The sequence below is a fragment of the Eschrichtius robustus genome, chromosome 1 (assembly GCF_028021215.1).
Source record: "Eschrichtius robustus isolate mEscRob2 chromosome 1, mEscRob2.pri, whole genome shotgun sequence".
Classification (NCBI taxonomy): Eukaryota; Metazoa; Chordata; class Mammalia; order Artiodactyla; family Eschrichtiidae; genus Eschrichtius; species Eschrichtius robustus.
In genome coordinates, this window is record NC_090824.1 from 34,246,871 (window position 1) to 34,266,995 (window position 20,125).

General features: G+C 46.2%; 1 protein-coding gene across 1 annotated transcript in view; it reads left to right on the forward strand.

Annotated features, from left to right (window-relative positions):
• Window positions 1–12,048, forward strand: part of ZFYVE26 (zinc finger FYVE-type containing 26) — a 62,227-nt gene extending 50,179 nt beyond the window's left edge. The window contains exons 36-42 of the mRNA XM_068543759.1: window positions 2,481–2,678; window positions 3,347–3,546; window positions 4,329–4,470; window positions 4,773–4,832; window positions 5,946–6,128; window positions 7,258–7,302; window positions 9,597–12,048. Of these exons, the coding sequence (XP_068399860.1) occupies window positions 2,481–2,678; window positions 3,347–3,546; window positions 4,329–4,470; window positions 4,773–4,832; window positions 5,946–6,128; window positions 7,258–7,302; window positions 9,597–9,800 (1,032 nt within the window). The 3' untranslated portion in view covers window positions 9,801–12,048. The remainder of the gene's footprint in view (window positions 1–2,480; window positions 2,679–3,346; window positions 3,547–4,328; window positions 4,471–4,772; window positions 4,833–5,945; window positions 6,129–7,257; window positions 7,303–9,596) is intronic.
• Window positions 12,049–20,125: the final 8,077 nt, after the last annotated feature.

Sequence of the window (20,125 nt, forward strand, 5' to 3'; positions counted from 1 at the left end):
CCATATTTACCTTACCTGGTGTCTTCAGGCACCTAGCCTAGTGCCAGTTATGAATGAATGAGTGGATAGATGAATGGATGAAATGGAAGTTCTTTTTTTTTTTTTGGCTGTGTTGGGTCTTCCTTTCATTGCTGCACACAGGCTTTCTCTAGTTGCGGTGAGCGGGGGCTACTCTTCACTGCGGCTCGCGGGCTTCTCATTGCGGTGGCTTCTCTTGTTGCGGAGCACAGGCTCTAGGCGTGCGGTCTTCAGTAGTTGTGGCTCGCGGGCTCTAGAGCGCAGGCTCAGTAGTTGTGGCGTACAGGCTTAGTTACTCCACGGCAGGTGGGATCTTCCTGGACCAGGGATTGAACCCGTGTCCCCTGCATTGGCAGGCGGATTCTTAACCACTGTGCCAACAGGGAGGTCCCAAAATGGAAATTCTTAAGGGGCTGAGTGGCCAAATGGTTTTCTTTTCTATTACTGTGGAATGGGGGTTTATGACTCACGGTCTCTGAACCACAGATGAACTTCAGAAGTGAGCAGATTAGTATGTGTTTGCACTTTGCTGATGAGTTGGTCTATGATATTTATCATGTATTCATTCATCCAAGAAATAGTTATTAAATAGCCAAGGACTATTCTTCACAACAGTGATGAAAAAAAAAGGCAGACAAAAATAACTGCTCTTTAAAACTTACATTATAGTAGGGAGAGAGACAGTAAACAAGATAATAAGATACATAGTGTAGGTGACGAGTAATAAGAAGAGTAAAGTGGGGGAGAGGGAAGGGACGGATTGTGTAATTTTAGACAGGGTGCCCAGGACAGATGACATCTGAGTAAAGGCCTAAAGTAGGTGGGGAATGAACTGTGCAGATTGTGGAGGAAGCACGGTCCAGGTGGAGGGAGTAGCAAGGGCAAAGGCCAGGGCAGCTTGAGCAGAGTAAGCTGGGGAAAGGGTGGTAGCAGATAAGGTCAGAAAGCTAACAGGGCCTAGATCATTTAGAGCCTTGTAGACATTATGAGGACTTGAGCTTTGTGCTGAGTGAGAAGGAAAACCATTGGAAGATTTTGAGCAGAGAAGTAACATGATCTGACTTAATGTTTTAACCGAATCGCTCAGGTTGATTGGTTGGCATTAGTCAAAAAAGAGGCAGGAGTGGAAGATGATAGACCAGGGAGGAGGCCATTGCAATCATCCAGGCAAGTGGTGATGATGACTTGGGCCAGGATGGTACATGGAGGTGGTGAGAAGTGGTCAGCTACATACAGATTCTGTATGTATTTTGAGGTGGAGCCAATAGAATTTGCTGATGACTTTTATGTTGTGGTGTAAGAGAAAGATGGCTAAGGTTTTTGGCCTGAACAAATAGAAGAACAAAATTGCCATCTGAGAAGGAGAAGACTGCAGAAAGAGCAGGTTGGGAAGAAACAATCAGGAGTGCATTTTTATATCAATATGTATCGTTCTCTAGATACCAAAGAGGACTTTTTGCGTCGGCAGTTGGGTATAAGTTAGGTATACAATTCTGGAGTTCAGAAAGAATAAACAGGCTGGGAATAGAGATTTAGACATTATCATCAGATAGATAAATTTAAAGCCCTAAGACTTATGAAATCAAAAGAGTGAGTAAAGAAGAGAGAACAGGGACTTCTCTGGTAGCACAGTGGTTAAGAATCCACCTGCCCTTGCAGGGGACACGGGTTCGAGCCCTGGTCCAGGAAGATCCCACATGCCACGGAGCAACTAAGCCCATGCGAGGCACCAGTACTGAGACCGGGTGCTGCAACTACTGAAGCCTGCGCACCTAGAGCCCATGCTCCACAGCAAGAGAAGCCACCACAATGAGAAGCCTGCGCACCCATCGAAGAGTAGACCCCGCTCGCCACAACTAGAGAGAAAGCCCACGCGCAGCCAAAAAACCCAACGCAGCCAAAATAAAGAAAAGAGAACAGCTCCCTCCTAAGCCCTGGAGAGATTAGGAGGAATCAGCAAAGGAGACTGAGAAGGCATAGCCAGAGAAGTAGAAAGAAAACCTGGTGAGGGTGGTATCCTGGGGGCCAAACAAAGAAAACTTTTCAAGGAGGAAGCCATCAGCTGTATCAAAAGCTGTTGACAGAGCAGGTGGAAAACAAGGACTAAGAATTTTAGATTTAACAACATAGAGGCCATTGGTGACCTAAGGGGCAGTTGCAATGGAGTTGTAGGTGCAAAAGCTAGATGTGAGTGAGTTCAGGAGACAGTCACCGGAGAGGAACTGGAGACAGGGAGTGCAGATAACTCTGTCAAGGAGCTTTTCTGTACAGAGAAGGAGAGAAGGGGAGCAGTCACCCGAGTGGGATTCTCAAAGGGTTCTATCTGTGATGTGCAAAAAGATAAGACGCACCGCTGTGGGAGGATGCTGAAGGGCTGTGAGTGGAAGGAAACTCAGAATGGGTCCCAGACAGTGCCAGAACCAGGCTCAAGACTTCTGACTTTTCACTTTGCCCTGCTCCAGGAGAGTCCCCCAGAAATCTTCATAGAAGGCATTTTCCAGCCAAGCTATAAAAGTGGGAAGCTACACGTTTTAGAAAACTTGCTAGAATCCATTGATCCAACCTTGGAAAGCTGGGGAAAGTACTTGATTGCCGCCTGCCAACATTTACAGAAGAAGAACTACTACCACATTCTGTATGAGCTCCAGCAGTTTATGAAGGTAACAGCAGCCCCGTCCTGCCTTCTACCTCTGTCCCTGTTGGCCTGCCATGTGGGGAGACCGTGCAAGATGAGGGAACAAGACTGTCGTTTTTGTTCCTGGCCTTGCTCCTTGACTAAGCCTACAGCAAATCCATGTTACTCTCTAGCATTCTTACATAATATCAGGATTTCCATTCTCATCCTAAAGAGGCAGACTTTAATCTTGTTAGTAATAGCATTCTTCAGAATTCAGGGAATGTAAAGATAAAAAAGAGGGATATGGTAGTTTCAAGATAAACATGGGGCATGAATGCAGAATTCATAAGGAATGAAGGAGAAATAAGTGTTTTTAGAGAAGATGCATGAAAGGAGAGGGACCATGTTTCTTCCAATCTGTCTGAGGGTGGCCAACACTAAATCACAGAGAAATTGGCTTATTCAACGCCAGAGTAAAAGTAAAGGCAAGTCGAATGGAGAATCAGAAGTCTCCTTGTTAAAGATCTCTTGTGGTGGAATAACGTCCTACCTAAGATCCCAGCCAGTCAGTTCACTTTCGGATCTCTTGGGCCTCTGAGGGAAAGGGTGCTGGCAGCCAGGCTTCACGGGGGGAAATCAGATCAGAATTCTCCTCACACCCCCCCGCCCTCCAAATAGCCTTTGACCTGAACATTCATTTTCCTCTTCCAGGACCACATCCGGGCCGCCATGACCTGTATTCGGTTCTTCAGTCACAAAGCAAAGACATATACGGAGCTGGGAGAGAAGCTCTCTTGGCTGCTTAAGGCCAAGGACCACCTGAAGATCTACCTCCAAGAAACCTCCCGCCGTACTGGAAGGAAGAAAACCACCTTCTTCCGAAAGAAGATGACGGCAGCTGATGTGTCAAGGTAACTTGGGGTTCAGGGAACAGTTGGGGTGGGGCAGAAAGGCTGGAACCGAGGGTCTGTCGGTGATGCAGCTGCTCTTGCCCATCTCTGAACTCTTGGGAAACAAACACATACACATACACGCACACACCTAACAGGAATCATTCTTGGATGACAGTGTCCAGTACAAGCCTGGAAAGCCGCCAGAGGAGCTTGCAGGAGAAGAGGAAGGTAGGGGAGGGGCGGGGACCGAGATCACATGTGACAGTCAGACTAAGCCCCTACCCCTTACAAGAGGCAAAAGAGGTCCTGGGTGATCTGGCCCCTGCCTGCATCTCCACCTTACCTCATGCTACTCTCTCCTTTCTCGTGGCGCTTCAGGCACCCTGGCCTCCGGGGGGTTCCTCAGCACCCCAAGTCCTTCCCTCCTCTCAGCCTTTTTGCTGAGAACACAACATCTGAAGTAAATGCTCCACCGCTACCGTTTATCCCTTCACGGTCCCAATCGCTAGATACTTGATGTGTCTGTTTGTTATCCACCTCTCCTCTGGCCTCTGGACTCTGGAGGGCAGGGTTCATGTCTCTCTCGACCGCTGTTGTTGTTAGTAGCACACCGTGCTCCACAAACACTCATCAGCCGCTTTTGTCTTGTCGTAACTGCTCAGAGGATATTTTGGATCTCTTTTCCCTCCACATCCTTCTGCCTTTTCCGTTGCCATCCTATTATGATTTCTCAGTCACCTGGCCCTAGTTACTCCTGAGGCCCCTCCTGAGGCTAGACTGTGCATCTCCTGTCACCGTAGGCACATGAACACACTTCAGCTGCAGATGGAAGTGACCAGGTTCTTACATCGCTGCGAAAGTGCTGGGACCTCTCAGATCACCCCCTTGCCTCTGCCAACCCTGTTTGGAAACAACCACATGAAAATGGATGTTGCCTGCAAGGTATGCACGATGCGTCAGACCTCCGGCAGGCTGTTCTCTTTCAGAGTGCCTATCACACTTGTAATCGTCTAGTTATCATTATTTCAGTCATTCTTTTGATGGCTGCCTCCCCGATGGAATGAGAGCCCCGGAAGGCTGGAGATCGAGTCCGTTTTGATTACTCTTGTATCGCTAGTGCCTGCACTCAGTAGAGTCTCCACAAATATTTGTTGAATAAATGACTGAATGAAGGCCTCGTTCTTGATTGAGGGGCTGCTCCAGTAATTCTTGCTTCTTTAAGCATGTTTCCCTCTCATTTTCAGGTCATGCTAGGAGGAAAAAATGTAGAAGATGGTTTTGGAATTGCATTCCGTGTTCTGCAGGTATGACTCAGATTACTCAGGATTATACCGAGGGCGATCAGCACATGACCACAGTTCTGTGAGATTTCATTCTTCAGAAAATTTTTATCCCAAGGAAAGCAGATTTACACGTACATCAAGGATGAAATCAACAAGAGGGCTGTTACGGAACTGGGTCAAATTCAAGACTGTAGGCCACTTTGCCAAAAGCCAAGCAACCAATGACGAGTTCATCAAAAGCTATCAAATAACTACCTGACACGAGGTCTAGGAGAGTTCCACACAGCTGTCCTCATTGCGGGGGAGCGTGGCTGGAGGAGGTGGCAGAGGGGCTGCGGTGCGGGGGTCCTATTCAGTGGGAGGGGCCACTGGCAGCAAGAGCTGCCCCTCCATCCTTCTGCCCAGGAGCTGGCTCGAGGCATACACTTTTCTGCTTTTGTGATAAGAGGACACGGGTACAGCTGTGGCACTGGAGCAGAGGATGGAGCAGGGCGCCAAAACCATGAAAAGCCAGACCACTGCCCACCACACAGTGACACACAGGCATCCTGAGGCCCATCACCCTCCAGGCAGACATGGTCTTCACACACTGTGCATCTAAAGGATCAAAAACAACAAACAATCTGACAGATTTCTTTCTTCCCACCCATTTTCCATGTTGGACAAAGACCCCAAGGCAACAAAATGTTTATCTGGTGGTAGTTTCTAGCAAATCAGTCTTTTGGTGAATTGGTCTGTTTCCTAATACCAAGGCATCTCTTAACAGAGAACCAAGTGTCCTGGGCAGCCAATATCAGCCCCCGACATCCATTTTCCAAGAAAAAGGTGACTCGTTAGAGAGAGAATGAACTGATCTTGGGCATTTGATTAGAATATTTTCAGAAAGTGACACGGCAGCAAGTGAGATGTACCAGTGTAGATATCAAAGTTACGATTTTTATGGATGCTTCCTAAATGTCTGCCGAACTCCAAAAGAGGAACTTTTTGCTGATTGTTTGTTTGTTTATGTATGTTCTCTATTGGGACTACAGTCTTGACTACCCCAAGCCCAGTGGGAGCTCTGTAAATGTCACCTTCCTTCCCGCCATTGGTGTCCCTGCCTCTCTACACCCATCACCCCATGTTCTGTTCTAGGACTTCCAGCTGGACGCTGCCGCAACCTACTGCAAAGCCGCCCGGCAGTTGGTGGAGAGGGAGAAGTACAGTGAGATCCGACAGCTGCTCAAATGTGTCAGCGAGTCAGGCATGGCGGCCAAAAGTGACGGGGACACCATCCTCCTCAACTGCTTGGAAGCGTTCAAGAGAATTCCACCCCAGGTGTGCTCACCCCTAGACCTCTCAGCTCCTCTATCTATTTCAGTGTCTTCACATCCCCCCCTTTATTTTTCTTTTCCCCATACTGTACCTGAAACTCTACAAGATCCCTCTGTCTTTCTGACCCCTCTGTAATGATGGCCTCACTAATCAACCCTTCCCTGGAAAGAAAATTAATGGTGATAACCACTATATCCAGACGCCGTCCCTCAGCATCCCATTGTCTGATGCTGTTGGCACCCAGAAGTGTCTGTGGACCGACAGAGCTGAGTTTCTCCCTGTGATTGTAGAGGAGGTCATAGTGGGCCTGCAGGTGGCCTTTGAAGCATGTCGCCTGCAAAACTGTCCCCCGATGGCTTCCTACTGGGGTGAACAAAGCCACATCCTTTCTTTTTTTTTTTTTAATAAATTTATTTTATTTTATTTATTTTATTTTTGGCTGCGTTGGGTCTTCGTTGCTGCGCATGGGCTTTTCTCTGGTTGTGGCGAGCGGGAGCTACTCTTCTTTGTGGTGCGTGGGCTTCTCGTTGCAGTGGCTTCTCTTGTTGCAGAGCACAGGCTCTAGGCGTGCGGGCTTCAGTAGTTATGGCTCACAGGCTCTAGAGTGTAGGCTCAGTAGTTGTGGCGCACAGGCTTAGTTGCTCCGCAGCATGTGGGATCTTTCCAGACCAGGACTCGAACCCGTGTTCCCTGCATTGGCAGGCGGATTCTTAACCACTGCGCCACCAGGGAAGCCCCACATCCTCTCTTGAAGGCCAAGGACAGGTCTCTTGTTTGTTGTTGCTTCTCAGATTCCCAAGCTTAGTGTTATCATTAGCTTTCCTCTGTTGCTCTTATAGCAGGAGTTGAGTTTGGTTTTTGTGGGTTTTTTGGCCATGCCACATGGCTTGTGGGATCTTAGTTCCCCGACCAGTGATTGAACCCAGGCCCTCAGCAGTGAAAGCATGGGGTCCTAACCTTTGGACCGCCAGGGAATTCCCAGGAGATGAGTTTGTAGAGAAGGGTCAGGCAGGCATCCCCACCCTGAGTGGCCCTCAGGGGCCAGAATGGCTGGGCTGAGGCTGGGTTGGGCCCCGGCTCCCACGCCGGGGAGCCCTCCATCTCATGACTACTGTGTCTCTGTTCTGCACAGGAGCTGGAGGGCCTGATCCAGGCGATAAACAGTGATGACAACAAGGTGAGCGGAACTGTCTCCATACCCAGTAACGCTCGGGAACAGCACTTTGGACTTGCCTTTTCACCTTTATCCTTTGCTCACTACCATTCAACCTGTATCTCGGCCTCTTTGTTACCAGAGGTGGGGCTGAGACCCAGATAGGGGCGTAGAAGGGAGGGAATAGGTGGGGAACATGAGAAACCTGACCACATGAGCCTTTGCCCTCGCATTTCTTTATCCCCCAAGACACATATGTCCTAGGCTGCTCTCAACTCTCCATTTCCTATGGAGGTTTTCTCTCAGAGCCCTAGGAAATCCTCACTTTCATCTTCAGATTGACTCACTGAATGAAGTTCTCAGAGTGAGCAAGCATCTCTTTATCCTGGAGGAACAAGGGTACCCTCTACAGTAAGGAAAAAACCCACCCAACCCTTTGACCAACAATGTCTATTGGTGCCTCAGTCTCCAGAACAGGCCTTGCCCCTGAGGCCTGCAAGCTCTTCCTGTTGGGTAGGAAATCGGTGAACCTTTGTGAAGGGTGCCAGCTGCTCCTGTTTGTGGCTCACCGCAGGTTCAATCCACCTGCCATCTGGAGGAAGGCCCACAGGCCAAGAGAGGCAGGAGGAAACCAAGCCAGCCTGCCCTGGCCACTAGCAGAGGAATGATCTGGCAGCCGAGTCCCTTGTGAAGAAAACTAATGTTAGGCAAACAGCTTCTTACGCAACCACATTGCTGCTCCCCCTGGCGGTATTGCTAATCCCTGGACTGAATTTGCAGGGCATTTTTCGTTTGAGGGTTTAGGGAGAACCTGTTCGTAACATTTCTTCACTTAATTCTGCAACATCCTGATGAGATCCTGTGGAAAGGATGGAATTCTGACATCCTGAAATGTGGAAAATTACTTTTCTAGAATCCAAATGAGAACCCGACAGCCAGGCCAGACACCCAGGTTTCTAGATTCTCCGACTATGGTTCTTTTCCAAGCCTTCAGTGATCCGCCTGCTCTTTAGGACAGAGACTTTGTGCCTGGGAAAGATGGACACTGAAAGCTATACCGTCGTTGTTACTTTTTCAGGTTTTTCCTGGCAGCAGCTGTTCTAACACACTTACGTGATCTCAGGTCACACGTTCAGTTTCTATTCCAGACTTTCTGGAAAAATGCCCTCCTCCTCTAGGTAGGAACTTTGCCTGCCAACTTGTGATATTCTGTTTAACGTACACTGGTGCCAAGCGGAGCTGAGGGCCTGGGTGAAGCGAATGTCCTAGGGCAGCAGGTAGATAACCATACTGCAGGACTTGATCACTGCAGTGAGCTCAGACATGTCAGAACATGTCTTCTAGCTGTAGGCGATTATCTATAATTGAGCTTAGGAAAGGAAGACTTTAGTGACCAAGGTAAAAAAAGAAGATGGAGCATTGAAACATCAAGAGAGAAGAGTCCCCTCCAACCACCAGAAGGACTGTCACGGCAGAAAGGCAGCTGCTAGCGGGAGTTCTGAGGCAACTCGCCTGGGCCTTGCTGTTCGCTGGCCTGGAACCCTGGCTAAGCAGGGGGGTGCTGGTGACGTCGTGGCCAGGGAAGGCAGGGGCTCCCGTCTCCACCCAGCTGGGCATTCCTGAGCTGGAGGGTGTCCTGAATGTAGGAAACTGAGCTGCCTCTGTGCCAAACTGCAAGTCAGATCAACCTGGGATCACGCCTTATTTAGAGTTTTTCTAATTGTGTGTCTGCGTTTTCTTCCCCACATTTCCTGTTAAAAGATTTTTAATTCAGCAGGTCAGAAACAGAAAATAGAGAAAGGGGCTCTGTGTGCCCATTGTAGGGGGCAGGTATGATGGCTCATTCATTCACTCATTCACTTCATGCATATTCACTGAACACCTGCATGCCAGACCCTGTGCTAGGCACCAGGAATGGTTAGAAAAAGCGGACACTATTCCTGCCATCCTGGCCAAGGAGGCAGTCATCAGTCAAATCATCAGCCAAATAACTACAAAACCACAGTTTGTCGGCAGTGAGGCCAGGAGGAAGCTGGAGAGCCCAGGAGAGAGGAGGGCCTTGGAGGGAGTGGATAGAGGCCAGACTCTGCCTGCCTACCTTCTTTTTGAAATTCTTAGCTTATTTGTAATAACTTTTTACACTATGAAATAACACAGTGTAATATTTAAAGAGTGGCCGTAATGTAATAAAAGGCAAGAACCCAATTATTGATTGGTAGGTGAGAAGTGGTATCTCATCTGCTTGAGCTCTCTGTGTGCCTGTTGGTGACTTGTCAGTGACGGTTTCCTTCCCGCTGTTTCTTACACCCAACTGGCAGGTTCAGGCCTACCTGACGTGTTGCAAGCTGCGTTCTGCCTACTTGATTGCTGTGAAGCAAGAACACTCACGGGCCGCGGTCCTCGTCCAGCAGGTGCAGCAGGCCGCCAAGAGCAGTGGGGACGCAGTAGTGCAAGACATCTGCTCCCAGTGGCTTCTGACAAGCCACAGCCGGGGTGCCCACGGCTCGGGCTCCAGGAAGTGACCCTGGGCTGCGGGGCCTGACAACTGTGGGAGGGGAGTGATGGGCATGCTTCCAGCTCTTTCCTCCTGTGGGACGGGACTTCCCTGGCTCCACCCCAGGTGGGAAAGAGCTGGAATTGGACCCGACTTGCCATCCTGGGCAAAGACAGGACCTTTCACGCAAGTGCCATGTTTCTGTAAAATTGTGGAGTGTGTGTGTGTGTCTGGAGATGGCCAGTTCTTTCTACCTCAGAGTGAGTGTGTGTGTGTGCACGCCCGTTTCGCTCATGTTTACGCCCAGGCATTTCTGAACAAATGAAACTCTCCCCCCACTGCAAAGAGGCACTTTACTTTAGACTTCTGCCGGTCTGAAAACCTTCCCCGCGTTTTTGGTTCTTAACCCGGGTTCATCCTGTTTGTACACAGTTCCCTCTGTGTGGAGACGTTCCAGTAGCTCCTCGTGACTAGAAGGGTTTTAACAGAGAATTATAGAGCAGCATCAAAAGGATTGCCTCTTTTTCCCTCCTTCCCTTCCCCAAACTCAGAGATGGCTTTAGGGCAGGTGCTTCCTGTGGTATAAAACCATTCTGAGTGTCTCTCCTCTCACGAGCGCAAGAGTTACCATGAATCTTTGGAAGGTGGTCTGAACAGAAAGGTCCTCAGGTGCTGGCATCTGAAAGCTGTGGCTACCCGTACACGTGATGGGGTCTGGAGCCCTACACATGGGCAGGAGGGGTGCCATCACGTTTATCCACAGGGAGAGAAGAGGGAACCTCTCCAAACAGGATTGCAGGAGAGTTGTTTACAAGCAAATAACTGGCTTTTGTCAATATCCCTGCTGCAAAGTGAGAGAAAGTAGCTTCCTCTTTGAGAGTCTGGGGAGAGAAACAGTAGCCAAGACCCTGGGACTGAATGGCTAGACTTTGCCTGTTTGAGTTACAGGCCTATTTGTGCCCCTTAAATTGGTTAGGAAATCACTTCCTCTTCCCTCCTGCTTCTCTTCAGTCTCTTCGGAACAGAAGGATGGACATGCAGAGACCCAAGGTCATTGAGAAGGCAGTGCACTTCTTTGTCTTAACAAAGGGAGTCACAGGTTCACTTTGAAGTTCGGCCAGCGGACAAGAATTAAACAAGGGGGGGCTTCCCTGGTGGCACAGTGGTTAAGAATCCTTGCCTGCCAATGCAGGGGACACAGGTTCGAGCCCTGGTCCGGGAAGATCCCACATGCCACGGAGCAGCTAAGCCTGTGCGCCACAACTACTGAGCCTGCGCTCTAGAGCCCGCAAGCCACAATTACTGAAGCCTGCACGCCTACAGCCCATGCTCTGCAACAAGACAAGCCAGTGCAATGAGAAGCCCATGCACCGCAACGAAGAGTAGTCCCCGCTCGCCGCAACTAGAGAAAACCTGTGCACAGCAGCAAAGACCCAACTCAGCCATAAATAAATAAATAAATAAATAAATAAATTTTTTTTTTAAAAAAAGAACTAAACAACGGGATGATGAAATAGGTCATGTCCAGTTGGGCAACTAGGTGAAGTGCTCCTTTAATAAGCATTGGTCTGTCTTCCCACCGGAGATGTGACGGCATTTTGGAAAAGGTCTGCCATAGTCCATGACTTGGATTTGCAAATGAGGGGTGTGAGGAAAGCTCCGCAGCTGCGAGCCTCCCACCAGCCAGAGCTCAGCCTGTTGATCTCACGTTTGCTGCTGAGAGAAACGGGAGCTAGAAGCCAAAGTCACTATCTCTGGTGCTTAGAAACCCTGTGGATTTCCCTCTGAACCAGGTTTTTTTAATAGTAAAATAAACAACTGTAAGAGCATCTGTCAGATTCAAAGTTTTGGTCCTCTTAGAGAGGGGAGAGGCTGAAAAGAAAATACTAGACCCCTTTATGAGGAAGTGTGACAAGTGGCTTTTCCTTCTTTGAGTCATAGAATGCATCTGTCTCCCAGAAAACATCATTTCCTGGCATCTGCTTGCCCTTCTGAGTCTGCCCTTTTTGCACTGAACATAAGCACTTTATATAAATGGGTTGCAAATCTTACAGCCCTTGATTTGGGATGTTAAGATCAGATTTTCCTGACTCTCTCCTCAACTAGTTGAACTATAAAATAGGCAACCATTGACTAGACTGACGTAAGATGAAGCTAAAGGCTTTTGGGCATCCGGCTGTGGTCTCCAACAAAAAACAAAATAACAAACTAATGGACACGTCAAAGGGTTGAATGTTTTACTACAAGCAAGTCTTAATAAAGTGTCTGTCCTACAAGTTCTTGGCTTCATGGCTCCTTTGTGCTGTCTTGCTCTTATCCTTCCCTTCCTTCGTGCCTTGTGTTCTGTGTGGAGAGAAAAGGTGAGTGGGAAATATGAGATGGCCTTCAGCTCCTGAACTTCTCTAAATGATTCCCATCATAACTCAGGACTCTGGTTAGGATTTATCTCAAGATTCCTAATATGTTAAAAACCATTGGTGTACTCTCTGCCACCAGGAAACTGTTTTGCTTCATTCAGAATGGTGGGTGGAGGTAGGTTATACGTTCATCAGGTATAGAAGGCAAATGAGAAGTCCCTCCCACCCCTGTCCCCTTAGCCCAGTGCCCTCCCAGAGGCCACCAGGGTGACCAGTTTCTAACGTATAGTTCCAGAGCTATTTTATGCATAAAGAAGCAGTAACGCCTAAAGTATTTCGTGGTGAAGATAGACCATAATTATTTAACCAGTCTCTGTTGATGGACATTTTAGGTTGTTGCCATCTTTACCTCAACAGATGATGCTGCAGGGAATCGTCTCGAATACCCTAGGTCAGAGGATATGTGCATTTGGTAAGTATTGTCAGTTGCCTTCCAAAGAGGTCATGGCAATTCACTCTCCCACCAGCACTGTAGGACAGTGCCTGCTTTCCCACAGTTATCAAACTTTGTAGATCTTTGCCAGTCTGAGAATGAAAAATGGAAATCTGAAGTTTTTTTTTCAAGCTGTTAATTCTACGTATCTTTTTAATAGCAACCAAACTGTGACTCTTTGAAACCAGGTGTAGGGTCTTTGGGGAAAGTAGAACTCAAGTTGGGCTTAGATAGTTTTCTTGCCACCCTCCGACAGCACGCGTGTGCAGTATGATCCTTGGACAGTAGCATTGCTGCCATTATCACCTTTCCCCCGAAACCTGATCTCATCCAATTTCTCATTTAAAAAAATAAACAAAACTTCAAAAACAAACACAACAAACAAAAAGTAATGATGAAAGTAGACCTGAAAACCACCTGTTTGGGATCTGGCACAAAGATGTGTCACAACAAAGGAAATTGGAACACCCAACCTAAACCTAGGATAGAGGACACTATGTTTAGAAACCTGAGACGTTCCAAATTTACCAGATATCTTTGGCTGGAGCTTAAGTGAAGTAGATCAAACGCTGTCAGACTTTTCATACTCAAGCAACCAAATATCAATAGTCACAGTTACCCTGAGGGAAATGGCCTGTTCTGGGTCATCATCCTCTCTTCCACAGTAATGATGTTGACTAACCCATCCTTGAAACCTCCGATTCTACAATAAATTTATTCAACATCTGGTTTACTGAAGGGCTTCTTCGGTGGAGTGCTTTCCTGCTCCCTATTTCTTCACATCCTTATTTCTGCTTGGAACTCTTTAAACACCTCCGCTACCCCAACCCTCCCGTCTTCTGTTGTTAAAACCCTTTCGTCAAGCCCCCTTCAAGTACCTTTTCTACAAATTATTTGCTGCTCTGGCTATACTTCCTCTTCATCCCACTGAAGGGCTAAAATTCTTCAAGGTCTTATCCATTCTCTCTTGACGCTCTTATACTCTCCCATACAATCCCATAGCTTCAGCAATCATCTTGATTGGCTGAGTTCCAAGTCAAATTTCTCCCCCTTAACTTTTTTCCACAGCAGATCCACCTTTTGATTGCTTCCTGGAACTCACCCAGATGGCTGACCTGCCTGCCTCTAAAAATAGTAGCATGTCCAAAATGGAACACATCCTATTCCACCCACAAACCTAATCTTCCTGTGTCAGTGAATATTAGTATCAATTAATTAATGTTATTATTACTATTGTGCATGCTGCCTGGGTTAGAAACCTCAGGGGTTCTCTGTATTGACTTTCTGTTCCCTTCTCAATCAACAAACATTCAAGTACCTACCATGCATATATCCAGTTGAAAGCCAAATCCTTTCATCCTACTTTCCCAGTCAGAAGACACTGGCCCTTCCACTGCATCACCTTACTTCAGGTGCTTGTCACTCTCTCCCCTGACTGTTGCAGAAGCCTCTTTTCTTCACCTCAAACACCTATCCAAAAGTTGGTCCTCCTACCAACTCCGTATTAACAAACAATACTTCTAGAAGAATAAACAACTCTATCATCTTCAGGCATAGGAAGTCTTTCTAAGCAGATACAAACCCAAGGATCCTTGAAACATTTAATTGTCATTACTGTAGTTAAAATGCCTATAACAACAACAACAAAAAAATGACCATTTTAACCATTTTTAAGTGTACAGTTCAGTAGCATTAAATACATTCACATTGTTGTGCAGCCATCACCACTGTCCCTCTCCAGAACTTTTTCATCTTCCCAAACTGAAATTCTGTACCCATTAAGCACTAACTCTCTGTCCGTCCCCCCACTGCCGCCAGCCCCTGGTAACCACCGTAAGGAATTTGACCTTTGTTTGTCATATATGTTGCAAACATGTTTTTCTAGGTTTTGATGGTCCTTTTATTTTTGTTACAGTGTACTTTATTTATTTTATTTATTTATTTATTTATTTATTAATTTTTTTGGCTGCCTTGCGTCTTCGTTGCTGCGCGCGGGCTTTCTCTAGTTGCAGCGAGCAGGAGCTACTCTTCTTTGTGGTGCGTGGGCTTCTCACTGCAGTGGCTTTTCTTGTTGTGAAGCACGGGCTCTAGGCGCACGGGCTTCAGTAGTTGTGGCTTGAAGGCTCTAGAGCTCAGGCTCGGTAGTTGTGGCGCATGGGCGTAGTTGCTCCGCGGCATGTGGGATCTTCCCAGACCAGGGCTGGAACCTGTGTCCCCTTCATTGGCAGGCGGATTCTTAACCACTGCACCACCAGGGAAGCCCTGTTACAGTGTATTTTAAAAACTCATGAGCAATACATTAGATTACATAAAAATTGTCTTTTCATTATGCTAAGTGAAATAAGCCAGATACAACAGGGCAAATAATAAATAATATATTATTCCATTTACATAAGGCACCTACATCAATTCTATCAGTACTTCAGGGCCGTTTTCAAATGGCATTTCTGCTGAGAACATTTTTGTTTTCTGGTTCCCCTCTTCCTTCTCTGCTCCCGCCCCGTGGATGTGGACTCTTACTCCTTTAACCCTTCTGTGTCTCTTAAAACTCCCCTGTTGTGCCTTCCTGACAGTCATTTTTTTACTTGTCCTTTTGTTACCTCATAGACCATAAGCTCCTCGAAGGCAAGGATCATCTCTTGCTCACCTTTGAGTTCAGCCACAAATTACTTGCACATTATTTACCAGTAAATAAAGATTTTTGAATTAAACTGTAAAGAATATAGCATGTCCTGAACCAGAAATAGTTGAGAAAGTGAAACATTTTAAAGTTATCTGTTCAAGAGTCTTTTTCCAGACTGTAAGCTGGTCAAATGACTATAAGTTCAAATGCCTTATTTATATCCCCAGGACTGAGCCTGGCACATGATGGGCTGTGCCCAGCTAAAAAATTTAGCTGAATTTTTTAATTGGATTGAACTAATGGAAATAGTTCATTTAAGGAAACTACCAGTATAGAAGTCATTTCCTTAGAGAGAAAAACATTCTTTGCTTGTAGGGAAAATGGGCAAGATTGAACATATTTAAAGAAAAGCTGAGAAGATACTTTTCATTTCTGTGTTGATATTTTAAGAACCTTTGCACTGAGGGAAAAAATCCAATATAGTAGTTACTCCAACTTAATGGAAATAGGAACTCAATGAATAGAAATTTGACTCCCACTATCTTTTTAAAAGTAAATTATTGAACTGTTCCTAAATCACCTGCATCAGACAGCACCTACAAAGAACTATGTATTTTTTAGAGCTAGAAGTGATCGTAGAAAACATTGACTACATCCCCTATTTTATTTTTTGTTCACTTATTTATTCAACAAATATTAAGGTTATATTGTGAGCTGTATGCTGGAGTTTACAGTCATAGCAGATGCCCGGTCTCATATATTAAATATTGAGAGGATGTCCAGGGTGTAAATGAGAGCTCACGGGAGGAGTACTGAATACAGACTGGAGGGAGGCCAGTGAAGGCTTCCCAGCAGACATGATGCTCAGGATACAAGTAGCGGGAGAAAGGGGTCCAGAGACAACAGAGTATCTAACTGAGAGAAATCAAAGAAATCGCATCAGGCTGGAGCCTGGTCAGCATGCTGTGACCAGGTTATATGGGGTCTCGTAAGCTTGTTAAGGAGTTTGGGATTTAACCCATTGGATAATAGAAGGACACCAAAATGTTCTAAGCAAGAGAGTGACGTGACGTGACAAATTTTTTTTTTTTAAAGCCAATTTACAAATACATCTTTTTTTTTTTTTTATTTATGGCTGTGTTGGGTCTTCGTTTCTGCGCGAGGGCTTTCGCTAATTGCGGCGAGTGGGGGCCACTCTTCATCGCGGTGCGCGGGCCTGTCATTATCGCGGCCTCACTTGTTGCGGAGCACAGGCTCCAGACGCGCAGGCTCAGTAATTGTGGCTCACGGGCCCAGCCGCTCCGCGGCATGTGGGATCTTCCCAGACCAGGGCTCGAACCCGTGTCTCCTGCATTGGCAGGCAGATTCTCAACCACTGCGCCACCAGGGAAGCCCCCGTGACAAATTTTAAGGTCACTTTGGCTGCAGAATGGAGCACAGGTTAGTCAGGGGGAAAAGTAGAAGCAGAGATGTTACCAAGTTTGGGTTGTAGTTGAGGCTTCCTGTAGCCCTCAGAATAAAGTCCAAATTCGGACTTCCTTGGCAGTCCAGTGGTTAAGACTCCAAGCTCCCAACACAGGGGGTGTGGGTTCCATCCCTGGTCGGGGAAGATCCTGCATGCCATGTGGCGTGGCCAAAAAATAATAATAATAAAGTCCAAATTCTCACCAGAGCTCATAAGGCCCCTCCTTACTGGATCCCTACCTACCTCTCATCTCTCACCTTCCACCCCCACTCTCCTCTTTCAGCTTCTCAGATGTGATATATGCTTTGCCCCCTCTGAGCCTGCTGCCTGGACCACTTTTTACCTTCTCTTCACCTAGTGAACAAGTCTTGTTAAGCGCATGCTACTTGGTTTAGGACGTCTTCTCAGATCTCTTCCCTCCACCCCAGACTAGCATGGGCATTTCTGCCACGTGTCCTTGTAGTGAGGGCCGAAACAGGATCTCTCTGGCTCACTTCTTACCGCCCATGCTTGCAACAATCCTGGCACAAAGTGTGTGTTTTTTTTAAATAAATGAATGATCTAATGTTGGCGTGAGGGTATCTACAATTTAAGGGGCAAGTAGAGGAAGAAGAACCTGCAAAGAAGTCCCAGAAGGAGGAGGAGAACCAGAAGAATGCAGGTCACAGAAGCCAAGGGAGCAAGTGTGGACCTCTAGCTTCCATATGGCTCTACTTGCAAACCACCCCCAAAGAGCCAAGGAGGGCAACAAATAGAAACGTGAACTTCAACTTTGATGAAAGAAGGAGACAAATGTTAAGAGAAATTCTCAACATGAAGATTAAACAATGGATGGAGTGACACCTACTGTGGAAAGAGGCAAGGAAGAAAATATGAGTGGGATATAGACAAGTTTGCTGGTTTGGTAGCACAAAGTTGAGGGAGTTAAGACTGATGGCTTCCCAGTTCTCCATGAAATCAGAGGAGAAATCAGCTGTTAATAGTTCAAGGGAGCTGTTGGGTGGAGTGGCTTGAGAATATGGAGAGGACGTGAACCTCTCCATACTGTAACCTAAGAGGCATTTTCACTATGAAGTTTTTGAAGCTTACTTGGGCCCCTGTGAGTTAAGGGAGTTGCTGGAAGTTGTATTCTAGGTGGGGAGGGGAAGCCAGGTTGCTTTCGGAAGGCATTTTTATGCAAGCATTGCTGTCAAATTACCTAAAGAGATCTCAGAAGACCTTAAATTACCACGGCTCTAATTACTTTTGGTTGGGGGGGGGGTGGGTTTCTTCATTCTAAATCAATGTCCAATTTTGTACCTAATTTTGTAACTGTAATTTTGTATTCTTCTTTTAAAGATGATCCCGTGAATTGTATAAGCTTCCTTGGATCCATCCTTGACTGGAAGAACAGGTGATCAGGCAGCACTGAAAGCCCAGTTGACACTGAGGACCAGTGATTGATAGTGGCTCCAGTCTGCCAGGTTGACTGATTTTCTCCAGCAGCACTCTTGGCGTGTAGAAATCAGAGAGTTGGATTCTTCTAGCCTTTGCTAGACGGGATGATAATGGCACAGGGAATTGACAAGAGAGAAAGCTGGGGGAGCAGAAGGTTGTGGTTGGAGTGGGATGTTGGAAGTTAAGATATCTGAGAAGCAGCAAGTTCATGTGATGACAAAGTGCCCAGGTGCGGTCCTTGTCATGGGAATGGGAGACGAAGAGGGGTGGAGGAAAAGGTCAGTGCTGAGGAGATCAGGGAACTGAGTCTGAGTGGACATGCAGGACACTTTCAAATACTAGTGCTTTGGGCAACATATACATACCCACTGTCCTCTTGGTCTTCCTACAGTACCATGTTGTTATTTGAGTTGATATATTTGTTGTCTAATCATACTCTCTCAGATACTTTATGAGGCAAAATTCTATTGTGTTCAGTAAACACTCGGCCTTTCTTTCACGCCAGATCGACATTAAACCTCCATGGTAGACATGGGCCCTGGCACATGAAAGGGGCCTCTTTTCTGGGAATTCCCAGGGCTGGAGGTCCAAACACCCATGTCAGGACTGAACTATAGAAGGGCTCCTTTCCTCAGTCATGCACTTTTAAAAGCCCTACATTTCACAAGCATGGACAAGAAAATAGTAAATATATTTAAGAATATGTGGACATCTCTTTTACTTAGGCTCTGGTGCTCAGTTCTGACATAATACAACCTGATACCCTGGACATCGGCTCCCATGACTAACACTGTTTAAGCCCCAGGGGAACACACCTTGACTGCATCCAAATGCTCTCAAGGTGTGTAGATTGTGCTGCTGCTTCTGAGTGCAGGGAGAATTTGAAGAGAGGAAGCAGCTGGGGAAAAGACAATTAATTAACTTGTCAAATTCTTTCTCAGCATGATCGTAATGGAGACTTGCATTAAAATGAGTATCATTTTCACGTAGTAGTGCTGAGTGTCTATTTTCTTGTCTCTCCATATTTCAACACGTATGCGTTTGCAACACGTATAATGGAGGCTACAAAATAATTAATTTATATTACTTTTTTTTTTTAATTTATTTATTTAGGCTGCGTTGGGTCTTTGTTGCTGCACGCAGGCTTTCTCTGGTTGTGGCGAGCGGGGGCTACTCTTCGTTCCAGTGTGCGGGCTTCTCGTTGCAGTGGCTTCTCTTGTTGCAGAGCACGGGCTCTAGGCGCACGGGCTTCAGTAGTTGCAGCACGTGGGCTCAGTAGTTGTGGCTCGCGGGCTCTAGAGCGCAGGCTCAGTAGTTGTGGCTCGCGGGCTCTAGAGCGCAGGCTCAGTAGTTGTGGCGCACGGGCTTAGTTGCTCCACCGCATGTGGGATCTTCCCGGACCAGGGCTCGAACCTGTGTTCCCTGCATTGGCAGGCGGATTCTTAACCACTGTGCCACCAGGGAAGCCCCTATATTACTTTTAAATTGATAGACATGTAGGTGTAGAGGAAACATGCAAGAAGTATGATATCCATTGTTTACATTGGCGGTTAAAGGGACACTGAACACTAGAATCATGAATAGTTTTATTTTTATAAAAATTCATAGAAATAATTAAATTTTTAAAAACTAAAAAAATTAGTTTATTTAAATAAGTTTCATTTAAAATGTTGATATTCATCTCTATAATGTTTTATATTTTGCCTTTTAACTTTGATAGATAATTTAAATATTTTAGAAGAAAAATAGACATTTTAAAATAATTTTTTTATTTCTTTAATTTGCATTTTTATGAAAATATATTTAAATTGCATATACTTTGAATACAAGTACATTTTGTATTTTTTTTAATCTTTAGTTAAATAACTACTGCCATTAGAACACAAAATATTGGGTGATTAAAACAATGTAATTAGTGATTTTATTGAGCTGAAAGCCATGTGAAGCAGAGCTACCTTCCCACTCTGATCCCTGCATT